This window comes from Blennius ocellaris (genome assembly GCF_963422515.1).
Source record: "Blennius ocellaris genome assembly, chromosome: 15".
Lineage (NCBI taxonomy): Eukaryota > Metazoa > Chordata > Actinopteri > Blenniiformes > Blenniidae > Blennius > Blennius ocellaris.
The window spans coordinates 17,697,051-17,719,278 of record NC_137664.1 but is presented as its reverse complement, the minus strand read 5'-3'; the positions used below and the strand labels follow the sequence as shown (position 1 = coordinate 17,719,278).

The 22,228-nt window shown below is 39.8% G+C and overlaps 1 protein-coding gene across 1 annotated transcript in view; it reads right to left on the bottom strand.

Annotated features, from left to right (window-relative positions):
• LOC308140255 (putative flavin-containing monoamine oxidase A) overlaps window positions 1–22,228 on the bottom strand; it is a gene marked incomplete at both ends in the record, with an annotated part of 87,522 nt that overhangs the window by 5,306 nt on the left and 59,988 nt on the right. Inside the window, one exon of the mRNA XM_080509940.1 lies at window positions 18,987–19,279. Within this exon, the coding sequence (XP_080366066.1) occupies window positions 18,987–19,279 (293 nt within the window). The remainder of the gene's footprint in view (window positions 1–18,986; window positions 19,280–22,228) is intronic.

Below are 22,228 nucleotides of genomic sequence, written 5' to 3'. Positions count from 1 at the left end.
AGCACTAAAATGCTTATATTTTCAGTGTTGAAAGTCATCCCCCCCATGTTTTATGGGATTTACTTTGAAGGGAGTTTCGAGCATTGGAGTTTTATGGTATCCATGGGATTGCTTGAGTTCATATCTGCTCTTTTTTCAAGGGTTTAAGAGAGCAGGGCATTGTCCAGGTAGTAATGATATTACTGAATACATATGAAACAATGACTGAGCTCCTGAGAGAATGGAGTTTGGTGCAAGTGACTGGTCTGAATAGAAAACCAGGAATTCACTGAATGTTAAGGATTTCCTGTATATAGCAAGGGGCTGTTAAACAGAAAATAATTTTTCTATAATACACTGGAATCCAGCCATTAGGCACAATATGAAAGAAGCCCAAATGACCTTTATGACCCGATAGCATCAGCTGGACTATAATGCAATTGACAAAGTTAACAGACCTGAAAGCTACCACTATTTTGCCACATGGGAAACCCCATGAGGATAGGGAATGGTATGTTTTTCCCAGTAAAGCATAACAGCTGTAAAGAAAACTGTAAAGAAAAAAAAGAAAAATCACAATTCCACGTGAGCAAGCATAAGTGATGGTGGAAAGAAAAACAAATCTATCTCTTTAAGATATAAAGGAGCCTGGTAGCTAAAAGCATTATAAATTGAAATTAGAATAGAAGTCAAAATGTTCTTTTAACAGGAAGCCAAGGAAGAGAAGCTAATATTGGTTCCTGCCAGTATTCTTGCTGCAGCATTTTGAATAAGTTAAATACTTCTTAAGCATCCAGATAATAAGAAATGACAAGAGTCTACTCTGGAAGTAGCAAATGCATGGATTAGTTTCTCTGCGTCACTCTGAGTCAACATGTTCCTGGTGAGTTCCAGTTGGAATGTGAGCAAAACTGAAGATGGTTTAACTTTTTGGTTGTGCTCATGATGCACTTTTTCTTTTTTTCTTTTTTTTAAACCTAAAGACCACTTCATTCCCACTCTTCATCACTCTTTACCACCTTTTCAAAAGTCCAACCATGATCCAAATGACCATATTAAAAAGAATCGATTGTCAATGTTCCCTCAGAAAATGTTGTCATCTACTAATTATCAGAACACTCTTTCAGCAATTCAAAGAATCTGTGGTCATAAAAGGTCAGACATGGCATACTGGAGAGGCATATTGAAATAATTGAGTAATTTGGCAATTGCAAATAGTACTTCAGGATATTTTATTGTGGTTTTTTGTCCTTCTTTTTTTAGTTAGTGAAAGAGATTTATGGACTTTCAGTTTTTCTGTCATTCATGCACTAATTAATTAAAGTGAAATAAATGAAATTAAATAAATCCATTCACTCTCTTTCTCTGCTTGTGGTCAGGGCTGCAGGTTTCTGACACCTGACTCATTGCACGTTGGAAAGTATAGCTCTCAACACATGAGACAGGTAATCAAGTCGCTTTAAGCCTGGCACAAACTACAGGGTTTTTCAAAGCTCCACCGATCAAGAGACGACACACTTGATGATCACAAAAGACAAATCACACAATATCTTCCTCTTCTGATCTGATAGTGTGTGGTGAGCAACAGTGGTCACAAACCGATCCTTCAGCAGGGTATCAGGTTCTTTACGCCCAATATTCCAAATCATGTGTAGACAAACGTGACTTCAGTGTAAAACACAGCATGTAGATGTAAACAAATATCGTGCTACAAATCAGCCTCAGGCCTATATTACGAGTCAGGATTTTCTCTTTTCAAAGTAACTTCAGGATTAACTCTGGGATTTCCGTACTATGAAGCAAATTAACTTCTTACCGGGATAAATCACCCTTTTACTGTGAATGTCTAAATTGCTCCAGAGCAGAGAATGAAGGCGTGTTGAGTCGGAGTGTTGACAGTGATCTTTTGTCATAATAAAATAAATCCTGGTCACTGAAGCTTTGAAGGATGTTTTTGTTGTTGTTCTTGACTTGTTCCAAGTCTGTTTAGTTCCACGAGGGTTGAGCTATAATAATGAGGTTAATAAATTGCAGACGTAGCGGCTCGTAGCTCCGTGTTTTGTGTGTTGTGTTTGTTTTACTTTTTTTTACCTTACTGCACTAATGTCCTCACTTCTCACTCATCTGGGTGTGTGTGAGCGGGTCTGTATGAGAGCTGAATGTGCGTGTGAATGTTTAGGTTATTCTGTATATATGCTGAGATGAATGCGATGCTGAATGTGAGAATGGCTGCCTGTGTTTCACTGTATACTGAGTGTCTATTGTAGCTACGCCGCAATTTCGTTGTACCATGTACAATGACAATAAAGCTTCTAATCTAATCTAATCTAATCTAAATAATGGTCACGTATGATGTAACTGCAGGAACATACATTTATGGAGCGCACATCTAGTCTGCCATCATGGTGCCACCAGTTAACCGACACAGCCAGCAGGGCTTAACCAAGAAAATTCTTTTTTGAGGATATAAATACTAACAACGACAACACCATACATGCCTGGTTAGATTATGATTGGCCTTACATTCATGACAACCTTTCAGAGGCACACTATGCGATCGGTGCTGATTGTACACAGTGACTCACTTCTCAGTAGTGATCATGTTCGTTCAGGCATTTGAAGGATAATTGTGTGATATTGTGTGCTCAGTCATTGCCAATATAGTATTACTTTCCTATGTTCAACTGTTCTTTTCACAATACTGATTGCTCCCATCTTCTGTCATAGGATTTAAAAGAAGCTCCACTCAAACATTACATTTCTTGTATTTGCTGTCGCCTTTATTATTTTTCATCCCAGTTTCATCCAGTCTATCCATTGAAATTGTATATACATTGAAATTTTTGCAATCTTGTTTTATTCCATCTTAATGGACTTTATTGTAGGTTTTAGTGGTTATTGTTCTTGAACCTCATACGAAATCTCGATTCATTTCATTGGATTTTTCTTGGCTTTTTTTCTTGTTTCTTTTCTTTGTTTCTCTTTGCTAATAAAAAAAACACTGTAAATACCCCTTGTGTTGTGCTGAATAGACAATGTTTGCTTCAGTCTGATTACACAGGGCGGCTGTGGCTCAGTTGGTGGAGGAGGTTGTATTTTAATTGCCAGCTTCAATCTCTCATCCAACCGTCTTTATATCAAATTCCTTGAGCCGAACTCCAAATTTTCCCGAATAGAATTTGAATTACTTGGATAGTAGTCATTGCCATTGCTCTGTGACCATATGTGAATGGGTGTGTGTAACACGCTTTGAGATCTCAGTAACAGGAAAATAAATTCTACACAAGTGATGTCTATTTACTCTGTTTCAATGTTTTGACCTGCCTTCAACTGTGTGTTAACATGCATATATATTTTTTCAGGTAAATGTATACCAAATAGCGTCATGTGCATGTCATTTATACCTTGTACTTTAATGAAAATAGTACAAAATGTACCCAGTGACTGTTTGAACTTGTACTCGACAGGATGACACACAGTATACCTATGTTTAATTTGAAAAGTCAGTGACACGTCCTTAATGCCATGTAAACAAAAGAAGACAAGCTTTCAGAGATTGAGTTTTCAGCAATAAAAATGAGGCAGCTCAGGCGAGTAATAAAACTGGTCAAAATCTTTTGTGGAAGCTACAAGGATTTTGCAATGTGGTTCTATTCGAGATTGCATGATATTAATGAGAGATTTAAATCTCAAAATCAAACATGAGTCCTGGGTGGCCATGATCTTTAAGCACACAAGGCAGCACTACATTCAAATAGTGTGTATTTTTAGGAGGAATGACTGCATCGCCCGAGGAAAAGGAGTGAAAATAGGTGCCCTGTGCTTCACGAGTGTCTTGCTGTCAGCACTCATCTCCATACAGCTCAGGTTTTTTCTCCTGCACAGTGGCCAGCACTGGACCTGGTCACTGCGTGTAGAGGAGGGCTGGTACTTATCCTGCATCCAGAATAACAAAAGAAGCAACACCACTTGCATAACTGAGGAGGTGGAGTTCAATTCTTTTCATCTATGTCATTTTGATATATTGAAAATGACAAAGTAGCACTTTGGATTTAAATGAAATACTATACAGTATATATAAAAACAAGAAGTTGAAAATAAAATCAGATAAAGTGGATAGTGGACATCAGGATCAATCATTTGTGGTTGAGTTATAATGAAGAATGGGTAGAAGAGGACAGAAAACAAGCAAATGGACAAAACACTGCAGATACACTCCTGATCAAAATCTTAAGACCAGTAACAAAACTTGAAATAAGAACGATATACTACAGGAATGGTGCACATGCGCAGTAGTGGAATTTCAGAAGAGAAGTGTTTTCCCCCTGTTTCCACGGAGATGGAGTGTTTTTGAAAAGTTCCACCTTGGGAGTCGATTTCAAAAAGTTTATCATGTAAATGGACACCCAAATCCTAACGAAAGTTTTCCACAAACACTTGAAAATGTTGTTCTGTAAATGGGGGGATCGAAACAAAGAGATTTCATCCACTCTAATTAGAACGTGAGCCAAAATGCCATTTTTAAGGAATGGATCTGCTCTTGTCAAGGAAAAACAAATGTGCGAATCTGTAAATAACAGAAAGTTTCTGCTTAGACAAATGGCATTTGGCATTAGTGCGACTTTGTGAGTTTTGATCTCAGTGTGTGAGAGATGACAGTTTTACTCAGACTTTAACATTTATGTGATGCTTTTTGTCCCATCTGCTGATGAAGTCACTTTAATCACCACGCGGGAGGAGTTATGCTTTACACCTGCTTTGATAAAACGATTAAGAAGGAGGTCAGATACAGCCCAGCACCCCACAGTAAATCCCTAAGCGATCAGCAGTGTGTGGATCAGTCTAAAGTCTGATGGAGAGAAATAAAGGAAGACAAGGAAATATGAGATAAACTGGAACTGGTGTGACCTTTACAGGGAATGTGGTAATTAATCAATCATGAACAATATTTACAGATTTTGAAACAATATTATACCGTCCACACACCACCCATTTCAGCAAAGGACTTACTCATCTCAGCAGATGATGCCAAACCACATCCCAGACATATTACAGCAGCAGTTCCCGTGGGCACTGAGCACCAGCTTGTGGGAATTGTCCATACAAGTGATGATTAATACAACAGAAGGTCGATAAACTGTGCTTGTAAGTCAGCTGCAACAGATGACGGTGGGATGATGTAAAATGGTTTTGCAGCAGCTTAAGGTCTTCACTGTATGAGAGCAAGTGCTGCAATACTGAGGGGAAGAGTTTTTCCTGGAGTGTATGGATCGGAGAGCAAAAACCTGCCAAATGTCACTGTCAGTAAAGCTAAAAGGTAAGGCTAATGGTCAACAGGAGTAGGAGTTTGTCAATCCTTTAAAAGTCTCACATGCTGCTGCAGTATTTCTCCAGTTTGGTTTTGAATTTTTGTCTGAATAAATAAGACCGTTTTCCCCTCACATGCTAACTGACTATAACAAGTGTCCATATGTAAAATTACTGTATGTTATATCAGCGAGCGGAGATCCTTCAGACAGGGTGTTTTTACTTATTGTGTTTGGTGATATACTATACTGGTGTTGTAGTACTCAGACCGGTCTTAAGCACTTTGGGAGCTTGTCATCGTAGAATCTTGGCCTGGCCTTGACTCTGCCTTGGCCCCTTAAAGTCTTGGTCTTGGTCTTGATTCAGTTGCAGGTTCGGTGGTCTTGCCAACACCACGAGCAAAAGACTTTTCACAAAATTTAAGATCATTCTCATGGCTTGAATATTCTACTCTTAAGTAAATCTGGCTTTTTTCCAGGCTAAATCGGTCAGAAGGTGCTATTTTTACTGGAGCTGCCGCAATGCCTTTCTTAATATCCCAGAAGCCCATGCAGTGCGTTTCTGAAGACGACATCAGTTAGCAAAACAAAAACACAGTTTGGTGGCTACTAATTTGGGTTTGTTTATCAACTTGGATTTAGGCAACTGCGGGTTGAAAATGAGTGGAAATGGTCTTGTTTTCATGTGTCAGTTTATTCTCTGTGCAGAAGTGATACGTTTTATGGGAAGTACATTTTAATTTTTTTTTTTTCTGGTAGAGTAACTTTAAGTACCAAAAGCTTTTGGTTTTATAAACCGACTCACTGAAGTATCCAAAGTACCAACTTTATCCCCAGTGAAACGGATATGCTCTGATTCTAGGCTGGGATTGGATGGATAACAGCCTTCCTCTCCAGGCAGATTCATTTTCTCATGGTTACAAAACATCATCGAATCATGTTTCCTCTCGTTTTAATGCAGAACGGCCTTCGAGAGAAAGAGCTCACCACCAGTGTGCCAATGAGTGGAAAGATGCTATCGTCTCTTAGCTGGGCTCAGACATTGTCTGCCTGCAGCTATTTTCAAAGGCGGTTGAGTCTTATTTTTAACAGAAGAGGCCTTGTTGTGTTTCTGATATGCTGCTGTTTAATTTCCACTTCACTCACAGATCCTCCTGAGAAAAATCCCGTTTCATTTCTACCCTTGTGTCGTCCTTGCAGTTGGATCCTGGAAGTTCTAATGTAACCGGCGGTGAGTTGTGACTGCAGCAGGCACTGTTGCTGTGTGGCTTCCTCCTGCATTAATGAGTTATGGCCTGGTGAGAATTCCCTCGAACGCTCAGCAGTGTGGTCATTTACTTCTGGCCTCAGAGGCTGACTGTACACATGGTCATGCAGTTGTTTTATGTGTGTGCCCAAGTCAGTTATGGATCTGGAAATTTGTACATAGGCTCTCTGAAGGCTTTGGGAGGGCAGTGTGTAGAGGTTCTCCAATGAAAATACAATTTAGCTGCCATGAGGAAAGAGTTTCTTAGTATTTACTGAAACATTTATTAATCAGAATTGGTCAAGACATGAATAGTTGATGATAATAGTAGATGAATAATATTCACCTTTTTCTCAGATGCCATCGAAAACATAGCTGAAAACGTATGTAGGTGGAGGAAGAAATGTATTGTTATAAAATGGTCACTAATTGGCATGGTGAAATATATGTTGTCGAACAAATGTAAAACAATCCTGAAACTAGTCATAGAAATGTTGCAGCAAAGTCTACATTTGTCAACAAGCTAACCAATGTCTTGTAATGTGTCAGGCTATCACTAGGTGGTGTCATTTTACTTTGAGAACCAGAGAGCAAGTTATTCTAATACTGTTACTTATACTTATTACTAAAGTAAGTTTTTGGAAACAACAAGCCACTGAAATTTTGGAGACTCATGCTGTCACCCGGAGCACAAGGGTAGTATGACATTTCATTAATAGAAAAGCTTCCCTGACAAACACAGAACACTTACCTGCAGACACCAGCACTTGTTAATAAAAATATAGTGTGAAATAATTAGGTTTTGTTTATGTGTTTTCACAAAAGGTTATCCACACAATAGTCTCATTAATATATTTTTATAATGAACTCAAAACTCCAAAACTGCTTTGAGAAAATCCTAATCTTAAAACACCAGCACAAGGTGAAACTACACACACACTTTACAACCCTAATTCATAAAACATTTAGAAAGTGTGAACAAGTCTCATAAAATTTATACTTCATCCAGAATGAAGCATACGGAACTTAATGACAGGAAGACAGTTTTATAATCTCATTAAAAAAATATCAGCTCATTTTAATTTCTCCAACAGTAACAGCTTTCACAAAAGTTTGGATATTTCCATTTATAACATTACTTAGCTTTTTTTTCCCTGAATGTTTGGGATGTGAAGAGAGCACTAATGCAGGAGCTTTACTTTACTTTAGTGAAGCCATACTTGTCACAATCCAGGTCGGGACCCAAGAGAAGACTCACACAGGGAATCGGTTAAAAAGTGAGTATTTCAAAATCTTACAGGTGCAAGTATCCAGGTGGTGACCCGAGCATAAAAATTCAAAAACAAGCTGAGGGTCCAAAACACAAAAGGAGACACATAAAGGTAACACTGGGGACATGGGACACAGAACATCTGGACTTGGGGTACGATGACAATCTGGCACCGATACATAAGGAGGAGCGAATATATGCGTAATATGAGAGCTAAGGAAACACAGGTGAGACGCGTCACACGATCATACACAAGGAGGGAGGACACACAGGAAGGACTAGTGAGACGAGACAGTGATGAGTTCAAAATAAAACAGGAAGGACGAAAACACACAGACGAGACAAAGTCACACCATGAGTCTCGGTAATACTGTTGGGATGGAGAGTTTGTGGTCTCGTTTTGTCCTGGTGCTTTACACAACCTGCCTGAATGAGAACATATGCTGTTACACAACCTTTACTGCAGATGTTTGTGATGCACATGCCATAAGCACAAATTCAACCCCATACCATCAGAGCATTCTTTTTTTTCTTTTCTTTTTTTTGTTGTTGTACCCTGGTAACAAGCCAGATGGTCACTTCCACCTTCAGTCCACAGAGCTTTGCATCATTATTTAACGGAAATGAACTCCGATTAATCTTTCAGGAATGCAATATTTTCAGCTCGTGTTCACGGTTGCTTCTGATTAGCATGGTGCAGTTTCTATTTACGGAATTTTCCCTGTTTAGAATGCAAGTCTGCCTCAGGGTCCGGAGATGACCAACATCCAATAACGACCTCCAGGATTGCTACATGTGCACTGGTTTACTCATGTCCTTTGAATATTTGATATCGTCCACTGTCGATCATAAGATTTTCAATGCATTTGCATATTTTCGTCCACATTAAACATGATGTGAGGCAATGTAAGAGACCTGACCTCAGATACATTCTGGGTCTCTTAACCAACCTTTTTTGTTTGACATTAGAGCAGGTATGTCAAACACATTTTTGTTCAGGGGCCACAGACTGCCACAAACGCATGTTTTTCCAAAGTGACCGTGACAGTGTGGCTTTAAGGCGAGTTTGATAGCGACATAGAATGCGAGCCTTCATGGCAGCATTGCTGATATCTCGGCTCAGGTCTCGGTGTTGTGTTTTGTTTCCGCTACTATGTCAAGAATAGGATTGTATGTTTAACCTCTTTCTTCAAAGTTGTTATATGAGCAGTTTATTTCCAATCACAAACTGGCAACCATCATATCTAAAATAAGTGCATGATCACACTCAAAAGTTATTTCTCATTAAACAGTGGCCACTGTGACTTTTTAAAGCAAAGTCTTCATATACAGCATGAGTGATGTTAGGAACGGTAATATTGTCTGTCAAAACTTTACCACTAACACCGCGACTCAGTCTGGCTCTATCTAACTCTTCTACTTTTCAGTTTTTCTCTTTATTGTTTCCTATTGTGAACCTCAGGAAGAACCGACTGCTGCGGTGAAAGCGAATCCGAAGAAATAATAAGCATCATTCCCCTGCGTCTTCAGCCTTTTTCATACTATTTATCTTGAAATTCCTTTTCATTTTTGGTTTGTGGGAAGGCTCAACTACCTCGAAACTACTCTAACTTACAGTATTCAAGGCATGAAACAACGTTTCCTCCAGAAAGTGTTGTTTGGCATGACAGCCCAGTGTTTTATCTATTGTTTTTTTCACCCCCTTTTTTCCCTCACAGCCTGACACCTCTGCTTGTGCTTTTCCCCCCCTCAAATATATGTGCAACTTCTTTTTTAGAGGGATATTTTTTGGGGGGTAACATCACATTTTAAGCTATGCTGGTTGTGGGACGTGTGTGTGTGTGTGTGTGTGTGTGTGTGTGTGTGTGCGTGCGCATGCGTGTGTGTTTGTGCACGTGTGTACTGGGGTGTTTCCTACACACACGTGGGTGCAGGAGCTGTTCCAGATTGACAGTTTGGGTGGACAGTTTGCTTTGTCACGTTTGTTGACAGCAGATGGTGCCACCTTGGTTTGCATTGCCAGAAGGGAGCATTTGCTCACCCTGGATAGTAAACTGGTAGCAGTGAGGCTCTGACCATTCCCTGCAAGCCCAGGGAGACCTTCCATCTCACTGTGGCGGTTGTTGGCAGCTACCGCCTTCCGCTTAACTAGTAACTACATCTGATGCCATCTTTTTTTACCCCCCCCCCCCCCCCCCCCCCCCTCCGAAGGTTGATGAAGTTTTCCAAGATTGAGTCGTTGGTTGTTTTAGTTATAAAACCTCACACACACACACACACACACACACACACACACACACACACACACACACACACACACACACACACACACACACACACACACGTGAGCAGAGAACAATACCTTAGAAACATTAACAATAGAGAGGACAAAGACATTTGTATGGACAGTTAGGTTGCTATTACAGGTGACTCTTAACTATAAAACTCCCAAGTCCCAGGAGAATAAGGACTGGGAGTCATGCCACTCTGGAGGTCGCCATTGTTGTTATTGTCCATGTACCCAAACTTGAGCAGAACTATTTTCCACAACATGTGCGCTTCTGCCATCTGCTTGAAGCAGAGACCAAACATTACCAAAAAGTCAGAATGTTTTCAAAAAGGTCCACCTTGGGAGCCGTTTTTTTTTTTTAAAGGTTGCCTTTCCAGTGATGCCGAGCACCATTGTTGTGTAAACAGACCCCAAAACCAAAAGCTTGCAGAACTACCATTTTTATTTGAAATCGTTTCCATGCAAACAGGACCTGATTCTGTCTCAGGTTTCAGGTGCCTTGACTGTCCCTCCTCGTGTTTGATTGCTGTTCACTGCCCTGATGTGTTTCATCCTTGCATTTGCATCTGATTGTATTGGCTTAGGTGTATGTTGGTTGTTTTTCTGTGTGTCCTGGTTGTCGGTCGTCTGTGCTTCTGCATTTGCTATGCTCCAGTGTTTTTTGTGGTTCACCCTCCCGTGATCTCTTGAATTTGGGTTTTGGGACTTTTGGATTTTTTCGATCTGCCTTTGTGAAATAAGATGAGCTTCTTTCTCATCAATGGTGGAGTTTGGCATTTTAAGTCCTCTCTCAAGCCAAACCAAACAATGAATCTTTTCTCTGCAATAGAGTCCACATTTCCAGTTTATTTACTAAACTGCAAATGGCAATTTTGATGATCACTTAATAATATAACTATTTAAATTACAGATTTCATAAATGGTTTCTATTCTGCTTCTAAATCTTGCAGGATGTTTTTTTTTAATTATATGTTGATAAAATACAGAGGAAAATAATGCAAAGTTACTTCAGAATTAAGTAAATGTTATGTATTGCGGAACTTTGCTACAGACATTAAGTTCATGCTGGCAGAACTAAGAAACATTCCATTTCAATCCATGGACCGCCACAGGGTCAATATCTCATTCATTTTTGCAAATTCTGATATATTAAGAAGGGGATTTTTGTGTGTCTACCAAGGACATTATGTGTACTGATGTGCTTCCATGATAGATAAAACCTGCTTTGAGAACTCTTCCAATAACTCTTTAATTCAGTCATATTCAGGATGAAATGGTACTTGACTGAACATGTCTTCACCATTCATTGTGCCGCATTTAACAGCATTATACTGTTTGTTTGGTTTTGCTACACCACTTTTCTTTAAATGATCATAATTAAAATTTGTTGGGGATCAGAAAGAAGAGTTTACATGATGCAATGTCAATCTAATTTAGATTTTAAATCTATGAAATCCATAAAATCCCTGCTGGTTTTTTTTTTTATTAAGGGGGGGTGTTTTTTTTGAAGAGGCGACTCCCTTTGCTTCATGTCTATTTTCACTGCATTATTGTAATGCTGTTTGCTAGCATGTTCACTTTCACCTCATTTTTATTTTGATTCAGTGATTCATGTGCATCTTGGACACAGACCCTGCAGATCTGTCAGATGTTTACCACTGCACAGTGAAGACATGTGTTGCTGTTGGCAATGATTCAACCTCGACTAGCTGAAATGAAACCAGGACCACAGTCATGGCTGATCCCTTGCAAGCTCGCGATAACAAAGAAAAATAGCGTGCGGCAGCACCAGACTGCTAGCAATCAGTGAGCGTTAGAGATTTTCTCAGAGGAGAGACACCAGCAGAAATCCTTTCAATCAAGCGTGCAATCACGTGCTAACCATTCACTCACCTTCCCTCAGCTCATTGAGGATTGTCAATGCAATGATGTTTAATGCAAGCAGATCGCAAATGAAGGCATTTTGAAATGAAGACAATGTCTTAATCCTAGTTTTTCTTTTTTATTTGCTCAAAATAACTCCTCTGACAGATGTGGAACGATTTTACACATCGGTTCTGTTAAAACACTGCTGCAAATGTAAATAGATCATATGGAGGAATGTGTATCTCCAGATGGGTTAAAATTCAATGAGCTGCATAAATTGATCTCATTTGGAGCTGAAGTAGAAAAGATAAATAAAATCATACAGGGGGTGTTTTGGTCGAGGGAAGCAAGCTTATCAGATTCATTCCGTCTTCTCCTATGATTAGAGGTGGACACTGATTTTGTATTACGTAAATAATGTATTCTCTTGTCACCATATCTAGAAAAGCAATGAAAAAAGCTCAATTTTCACCTGCTCCCTCCCATACAGCACGAGGGAAGTGTGATGCTAAATTGGCATTGCTTTTGATAGGAGTTTAAGACGGGATATAAGTCAGTCAGATGTGTTTTGCATTCGCCAGCCTTTCTCGTCTGTTACCTTTTTGTCTCAATAGTTGGATGTTGATATTGGCCTCAAACTGGGCCTGAAGAATCACATAATGTGATGAAATCCCAAAAGAAAAGGGCCACTTAACCTGGGTGTAATTGAATCACAGCTGCACAAATGACTAGTTAAGTTTTACAAGGACTTCAAACATTTAGATTTATGTTAAATACAGGAAGTCTGCTTTGGCAAAGAGGAGAAGAGGCCGTTAGGAAGCCCTGGCCAACATTGAGTGAACAGCTTTTGATGGGGTATTTGCATAACATTCATATTTAAAAAAAATGCAGTCTGAACACAACTGCATAAGTTGAATCATCTCCCCACTGGCATGACTCAAAATGAGCACAAGCGTCATAAAGGCTAGATTTCTCTCCATGTTACGAGGCTGGATCGGTACAATGCGATGTGAGCCATCTCAAATGCTCTGCCATATTTTCCACCTTTACAGAGACAATAGCGCTGACCTTTACATGAAGCTGTCCGGAAGACATTAATTTACTCCATGTAATACCCAGGTTGTAAATTGCTGTGGCACTGACCGAGAATGGAACATCATGTAACAGTGACTTTGAGTACCTCAGGGTTCAGGAGCACCTTCTGGGAGGGTGGTGCCAGAGACTATAGTGGGACCTGAGGCACTGCCTTTTCTGAATAGTTTGTATGGAGAGCTGAAACTAGAAACACTCACATATATCAATTTATTCAAAGGTAGCAATAGCAGTGCACTGATTTGTATTGTGATATTGGTACACATGTTGTCTTTGCTCTACTATGTCTAGTTTTCTACTGGCTACTACCTTGATGGGCGTTCCACTGCAAAAATGATCATCCTCACAAAAAAAAAGTTATCCAATGAGATCATTGTATCTATCTAAAACGTTAATATATAATATTCAACATGGTTGAAACATGAACCGTGGTCTGGGACAATATATTGATGTAAAAAATCAGAGCTTGTCTTCACAATTATTCAAAATTAATTGCAATTAACAGTAGTTTATTGCCGCTTTTGTTTTCTGAAGCATCTGTTGTAAAAAAAACAAACTATTTTTTTTAAAGTGGCTTTAAGAGTTTATGTAACAGGAAAACATCTGTGAAGTTTTGCAGAGTTACAATGATAACCTTGAGCTGTGTGCATCCGTGTCATGTTTATAGATTTATTCAACTTAAGAGTTGTCGAATTCCATGTGATTTTGTCACATTATAAGTGTTTTATAAATATATGTCAGTTTTCCCCCTTTAACCTTGTGAGGCCCCATTTACTTGACAACATTTCAAGTGAAAACACATTTTTTTAATGTTTTCATTTCAAAGAAGCTTTGCATTTGCACAGCGATGTTTTGAAAACGATGTCCATTTACGTGGAAATGGCAGGAATGCTGAAAACGATGTGGCGCTCATGACAAGCCACAAGTTGTTGTTCCATGTTTTTGTACTGAAACCACACACAAACGTGTACAAGACAACAATACACTGCAAAGATGAACAATGGCGTGTACACAGACGACAAAGTAGGAACTGCTATTCCGGTGACACTTAACTATAAACCTACCACGCTCCAGGAGAATTTGAACGGGAAGTAAAAACATACTGAAGGTCATGGTATGCATGCACAGTAACTGTTTTATTTTTTCTCAAAAAGTTGTGTTTTTAATTATTTCCATGGAAATTTGGCATGTTCTTGAAAAGTTCCACCTTGAGTGCTGTTTTCTAAAGGCGCGGTTCCCCAGCACTTTCTGTCGCGGGGCAGGATGGGTTTTCGTGCGGTGCAACTTGAAAGTTGTGTATAGTATAGTATAGTATAGTATAGTATAGTATAGTATAGTATAGTATAGTATTGTATTGTATTGTATTGTATTGTATTGTATTGTATTGTATTGTATAGATTTCAGTGGCGAGGAGCAGCATTGTCATGTAAACAGATGCCCAAAAGGCTGAAAGTTTTCAGTTTTGACTTGAAAGTTTTTTTGTGTACACAAAAAGTGATGTTGAAACTCAACATGAAGCCAATCGCCACCAAGTTCATTTCAACATCAGTCACCAGTCTTATGGTCTGTGTCTGCAGCTGTAATCAGAGCTATTTAGCATCATGTATTTAGAAAAACTGCTTCAACAAGTAATTAAACATTCAAAATGTATTGTTCCAGCTTGCTTTGTGCACCCATCTGTTCATAACTTCCACAAGGACACTGCAACGTTGATAGCATTGTCCTCTATTAAGTATTCTACATTATAGAATAAGATTACAACAGGATAAACAGGACAGATGTACCTGCCAAACAGCACTGAACAATTACAATATTCTACCAAGAGAGACAGTTGATCTGCAACATCATGTGCTGACACAGTTTAACTTGCTTGGTCCATGCTGCATTCTGACCAAAATCTGCTCATAAGCACACCTGCTTTTCAGGCAGTCTTCATCCACTTGTTTTCTGCACAGGTTTCCATGCACACTTCCACAAATGACATGGAGTACCCACATGAGACCAAATTTGACAAGTGTGAAAACAGGAAATCTATCACAAAGACAAAAAAAGAAAAAAAAGAAAAACAGGTGTCATTGGAATCTTGAGGGTATTCTGCTCAACACAGCACCATACTCAGTGCTTCTCACTTTATGTGTGCTGACAACATGTTAAAGAGTTGCACTGTGGAGGTGTTAGCTGCAGATACACCACTGGTGCAAAAGAAGTACACTTTGAGAAATAACCTAAGGGTAAAAAAAAAAATGATCGCAGGATTATGGAAAGCCATAATCAGAGGTTCTTGCTGACATCCAGCCTGTGTAAGACTACAAGCCCCAAGTTAGTCAACTGAATCCATTTATCTTCTCCATCCGTCTTCTTTCTCACCAAATCAACACGAGGCTGCAGTGGCAATATAAAAAAACAAAGAAGAAATCAAAGAAGTCCACACATCTCTCTCCAGGTCAACTGGAGAGCTGAGAGATATTAAATCTCATGAGTTCATACTCGGGCCTTGTCCCTATTGGATGTGCTGGGGAGAACTCTAATACTCTAACAGCAAGTAACCAAAACACATTCAACGGAAATGCTTGAACTGCCTCTCAATAGGAAAGACGAGAAACAATCATCATGACCACCGGCGAAGGTGTCACAACAGTAATTACTCTTTGACCAGCCCTACACCTTGGCACACAATCCCTTGTGACTTGTGACCAAGACCCTGAGATACTTGAACCCCTTTAACCTTGGGTGATTCTTGATCCCTAACCTGAAGATGTGAGAGAGTGAAAAGGTGGTCCATAGTTCAACATCCGGGACAGAATCTGCACATCCAGCAGCTCCATTGCAGATTTAATTCAGTTCGAGCTAGTTCTTCCTAAATCTGAGGTTTGGCTATCAGTTCGTCTCATAGAATCTACTGGGCAATCTCAAGAAGAAGGGTACCTTCAGGTGGCACACACTCTGTAATCCCTCCTGCTGAAAAAATTGGACCATAACACGTCTTATAGCATATTTTTCTCTTACGTGTGTGGCTTTAGTTCAAAAACAAGCAGCAGCCCCCACTACTGGCCCAATAAGAAAACCACATTGTTTTTGGAGTTTCTGCCATTTCCAATGTGAACGGACGTTTTCAAAACTTTGCTGTGTAATTGCTTAACTTGTTTGAAGTGAAAACACAAAAATGTTGCAGTTTCACTTGTTGTGTTGTGTAAATGGGCCTACATTGATCTTGGGTTCTGTTTTTGTTCTCTGTAAGTTCGCATGAATTGTTTGTTTGGGTAATATTGTAAAAATATGAAAATCTCTTGTTTTCAGCAGTCTGTAACTCATCACCTTCGTGTGAGGATGGCATGAAAAGTCTCCAAAGGTTTTGTCTCTGTTTATTTTATTCCATCTATTATCAATAAATGTGTTTTCTATGATTATTATCACAACACTAGAAAAACAAATGCATGCAAATGAGGTGCTAAATGTGCCAAAATTTTGGAGACAGAGAGAGCGAGTGCAAGCGCTAGAACATCTGCTGTGAAGAAACATTCTGTGGTTTATTTCACGAGAAAGAGTTGTTTATGGTCACAAACACTGATTACACCACACTGCATTCTATGAATTTTTAAAGTTGGTGCTATTGCCCGAAGGCAAACACTAAGAGAAGTGCTTCAACAGGTATTTACACAGGCTGCAGTAATTACAGCAGAGCTGCTCACCATCTTTTTTAGTTTTTTTTCTCTCACACCATCCACTGTGATGCTAAAAATCCTCATCTCTCTGTGGTGTTTTTAAACTTTATAGCTCATTTTGGACATTTAAACTTCTGGAGGTTAAAAAAAACAACATTTTCTTTCATCCAAATCTATTAAGCATAAGATTATTAACAAACACGATAAAACTCTCCCTGCATTTTAATGTTCTGTGAAGCCAAATCGGTGCTTCTTTTTACAACCAAATTAACAGAAGCTCATAAAAATTATTTATGAGCATTAACAATTCATCAAGGTAATTTTGGTGAACTCTGACCATTGCCTGTTAAAACAAAGACGCCTGCTTCTTGGCAGTCCCCCCCCCCCCCCCCCCCCCCCCGAAGCCTTGCAATTATTTAGCCTTTAATTTTGGAAGATGAACATGGCGTTCAGCCCTGAAAACCCGAGCTACTTGTGGGGCTTGTGTCACGCTGCTCGTATAACTCAAGTGCACAGCGGCAGCACAGCCGACCACCTTTCACAAACGCTCATCTTTTCAAAATGGCCGTGAATTCATCACCGCACTCGAGAGCAGGATTGCAGTGAATGATGAAAAAAATAGCAACCGGCGAGGCAAGCTGCCAGTCTCCCAGATGGTGCATTTACCGCATGTATGTCTCGAGTTGATGATGACATATACCATAAGTAGGAACCTTGGAGCGGCGCCGTCGGTTCCTAAAATAGTACAGCAATCCACTTCTCTCTTCTGGGCAGGTCAAGTGAAAATAAAGGGAGCAGAGTTTAACCAGAGTTTAAAATGAACCCCACCAACTATCCTATACGTTACATCAGCGGTTCTCAAACTGTGGGCTGGTTTGTAGCTACACATAGCCTTCGCATATTGTTGAGTATGGAGAATAAATTAATCTTGATGATATATAATAAGTAATCATATTGGTACTCCATATCAGAAAGTTAGCTATAGGTTCATACTCACACTTGGACTTGTCCCTTGGAAAAGATGTATCAGTGCATCCCTAACAACAACAGCTGTTCATAAACACTTATATGCATATCTATATTAAATTAACAGCTGTTAATTATTTGGAGTAACATGTATGCAGAGAAATACAGCATTCAAATATAAATGTATATACCCAATGACACAAATCCTGGGGGGGCATTATGTACTTAAAGCACTGTGAGACAGAGTCAGAGTGTTTTCGAAAAGTGATATTTTCAGTGACTCTGGGCACTGCAAAATGCAGCAAAAGTTTGCAATTTTCACATGAAAACATAATTTAAACGAGGCCACAGAGTCATTTCAGCATCGTCAGTTCTTTTTTATTTGTTGATTTCACTTGATTTTCACTGATTTCAGTAAGTGAACAATAACGATTCATAATCCTTTCTGTCAAATCAACTTTATTTCACAGAAAATGTACCAAATGTAATCAAATAATGCAAAAAAAAGTAATACAAGGGCCACAGATTAATCCACTCACTCTTTTATTAATTTTTTTGCAGTAGATTATTTATATTTGCTCATAAAATCAAAGCTGCAAGAAAGGGACTCCTGGTTTGGATGGAGTTATGGTGGAAAGCGGCAGGAAACTGCACAGGTTCAGAGATGTTGGGCTGCAGGCTCTGAGGCAGCCTGGGCTGGCTTAGACAAAACCGGGGAGAACAAGCGCTTGATTCAGTGCGAGCTCGCGATAACAAAGACAAATAGCAAGCCATGGTGCCAATGGAGTCTCAGAGTACCGTGCAATGATTAGTGGGCGTTTGAGTTACTCTCCAGAGAAGACACGGGGACTGACAAAAATCCTTTCAATCAACTGTGCAATCAAGCGATAGCGATTAAATCACTTTCCCTGGGACGTTATCATTGTGCGACTGGTTCATCCATCTTACGCTCATCCCAACGTCTGCTGGTGGTTTTGTGGGCGCGCAAACCCGCTTGTGGCTCAGCTCCAAGCCTTTCAAGCAGGTTTTATGGTTCTCCGGGAAGCAGCACGAGACATGCAGTACAAAAGCACTTTTCTTGCTGGTCTGAATACACCGTGATCATTCTGGAGCCTGAAGCTTATAGGCTACATTTCAAACAACTGAACATGTTTCTGAATGTTAAAGTGACAAATAAATGCTGGTTGAGAAAATCAAATGGCAATCCCTCAAGAATAACGTACACCTCAACCCGTACATCTTTTTATGTGTCTTTGTTATAATCAGAATATCCTGCATCTGCAAGTCAAGACGCTGCTCGTCAAATTACCGAGTTTCCTCAATGCATCTGGACGGTGAGCCAGCAGTAGGGCAGCGCTTACCATCAGCGTGGCGATAAGCACTGATTTGCCTGTGAGAAGGTACCCAAGCTTAGATAATGCCGTCTGCTCTGCGGGGCTCTGCACAGGCAGACTCTCCTGCAGGACTTCCTGCTCCTCCTCGGTCAGGACCACGTGGCAGACTTCAGCCAGGACTTCCAGAGCTGCTCGCTGACCTGCTTGTATCGCTCCACTCATGTATCCGCACCACTGGGTGGCTGTCTCGGTGCCCGCCCAGTGGATCCTGCAAGACAAAACACAATGTTTTCTTAATTTTCTCTCTATGCGCGATATGTAGGATCAGTTACTGTAAGACAGGGTCGTCAAACATAAGACAGGTGGACCAAAACCAACCCGCAAGAGGCTCCAATCCTGCCGGCCAAACCAACACGCACATTTTTAAAATTTAAAATTTTTTAGAGTAATATTTTAAGAGTAGTGGACATAACACTGAGACCTGAGCTGAGACATCATTGACGCTGCCATGAACGCTCGCTACCTCATTGTTGACAAAGTAGTCTCAAAACTATGCTCAGGGTGAGTTTATAAAGAACATGCATAAGACAACAGGATAAGTTTTTTTTTTTTGGGACATTTCACTGTATTTTGCACCAGAGGGTTTCATTAAAATTGGCTTAATGTCCAGATTGTAGCAATTTTCCGATGTTGCGTTGTTTAGTTGCGTGAAAATATAGACGTTTTCATCATGTATACTCTGCACTACAACAAAGAAAAACTTTAAAATTCAAAGTTAAAGGTTATTATGGCAGTATTTTACCAATCCAGTCTGCTGAAGATTAAATTGGGCTGTTTGTGGCCCCAAACTGAATTACGTTTGACACATCTACTCAAAAACATTATTTTGAATTATTAGTTTCAGGGCTTCACACAAAAAGTGGTTAAGGTCTCTTCGTAGTCACCGGACTGGCTCATTGCCCTACCACTGCACATGGCATCACATTTTATGATTGGTTGTAAGTAAACAGTTGCGGTGTTATAATTGGCTGTCATGAGACTGAAACACCTGGGACAGAGTGATGATCTTAACCTAATTTCAGAGCTACTTTCTCATTACCGAATGTAAATCATTCACTATATACCTACATTAGCTGAATATTGGATGTTTTATTTATTTCAAGCCCGAGGCTATAAAACCGAGATGAATTTAAATGTAATTTGAACTTGGAGGATGCACTTGGCCTCTTCATTTAGTGATGCTGAAGTGAATTGTGTGAGAATGATTATCAGTATTGCTCAGATGTCTAATCTCAAATGAGATACAAACCAGCTCTTTAGAGCTTTTTTTCAATAAGCCACTGCTAGTAGACACTGAACCCGATTTTGGTAAAGGTCAAGGTAATCTAATGGATAATTGTTGATATGCTTTCGTCCTGATTTGATCTACGACCCGGTAATTCCAATCTCACATGCTGCCATCAAAACCACATCAAAGGAAGTTTCAAATATATCCATTTCATCTTATGCAGGCAAAAGCTGATGAAGGTCACTGTAACCTGATGTTCAATTCACTATTATGAATGAGAGTTGTGACTTTATGAAAAAATCAAAAATTGTCTCAGTGTAGAAGAAGCACTGAATTTGTACATATTCACTTTAAAATAGTCAGCTAGCCACATTTGATTCTATCAGTTAAATAGAGATACTTCTGCTTTTGTTTGTTGTGTGTTTTCACATAGACATGGCTGAGGGAGATAATCCAGATGCCATCGTTGCCTTCCGTGGATTTGGGACGGGTCTGGGATGGAGGGCTTGACAACAGGTGGTGCCAGCTTGCCATGTGAAACGGATTCCTGGAGCCCAACACATTAAACTGTTAGCAATCAGGCCGCTACACTGACGCTACATCTATTCTGATTCCAATTAAAAATACATTAGAAAAAAATTGGAAAGAAAAAGTCCAGATGCTCGGATCCCCAGGGGGGCAGGGCAAGAAGCTCACACAAGGGAAAAATTGCAGTTTTACATTGAGCATATACTCAATGGCCCGATGTAGGGATGAAGTGGAGGTTTCACTTTCTAATAAGTCACTGTTTGCTCAAGGACGTCCTTCTGTGTGCTGAAATTTGCAAGTATTAGCTTCAGCCTGTTGGAACCTGTGGGGGCTGACGGTGGCCCAGGGCCGTACAACAATGTTGAAATTTTGGTGGGCCTTCTGCTTCTCTCTGTGTCCCTTTTTATTTCACAGAGAAAATGTTTTCACCTGTTCTTACGCCGATTCCTGCTCCGTGTATCTCCCTGCTGCAGGGCCGCTGGCTCTCAGGCACCCAACATGGTTCAATTTGGTTTAAATTTGAAGAGTTTGTCCTTTGTTTTAGCCTCATGTAGCTTTAGGTTAACACACTGGATGTGATTTTTTATGAGGTTTGGGTGTGTGTGTGACGGGGTTCTGGCTCCCTCCGGTTTACTCAGCCACTATTCTGCTAAAATGTATTTCTCTTCTGGGGAAGGGATGCAATTCTTTTGTTTCTCCCCACCAGCAGACTGAAGAGATGAAACACCTCAAATAATGTACATGCTCCTTTATCCTTCCTCCAACAAAAGTGAAACATGCAATAAACACTAAACTCACTGCACACCATCTGTCTCTTTACATTTTGGTTAGACTTCCTGTATTTCAACTGTAAAATAGGCAAAATTGTGCTGCTATTATTAGAATAAATTGAAACGACTATATTCAACATAGAATTCTGATTGTACATGTACTCACTGCCAACTGGTACACCCTCCATATGCCACATGCCAATACTGAGTACGTTAAAATAGCAATAGCGCAATCATTTCATCATTGCAATTTTCCACTGATTGAGCAGCCCCAAGGTGTTTTATACCTTCAAACACCAATGGAGGTGGCTGCCATGCCAGGCACCTAGTCCCTCCATTGGAAAAAAAATGGTTTTCCTGACAAAAACACCCCTGCGTAACTATTTGGTAATTGGGACTTTCCTCTGTAAAAACCAATGAGAATCTGAAAATCTGAAAGCTGGAACTTTCCACTTTTCATTTGCTCCATATCATGGAAAAATGCCCTTATAAAATCACACACGGGCTCTACAAACTGATCAAGTTTGATGTCAACTGGCACCCATTTGTGTTTTTGAGAGGAAAACACTGCTGACAAAGGAACCTGGTGCCAGAATTGTCACACCACACTTCCTTTTTGTAAGTGTAAATT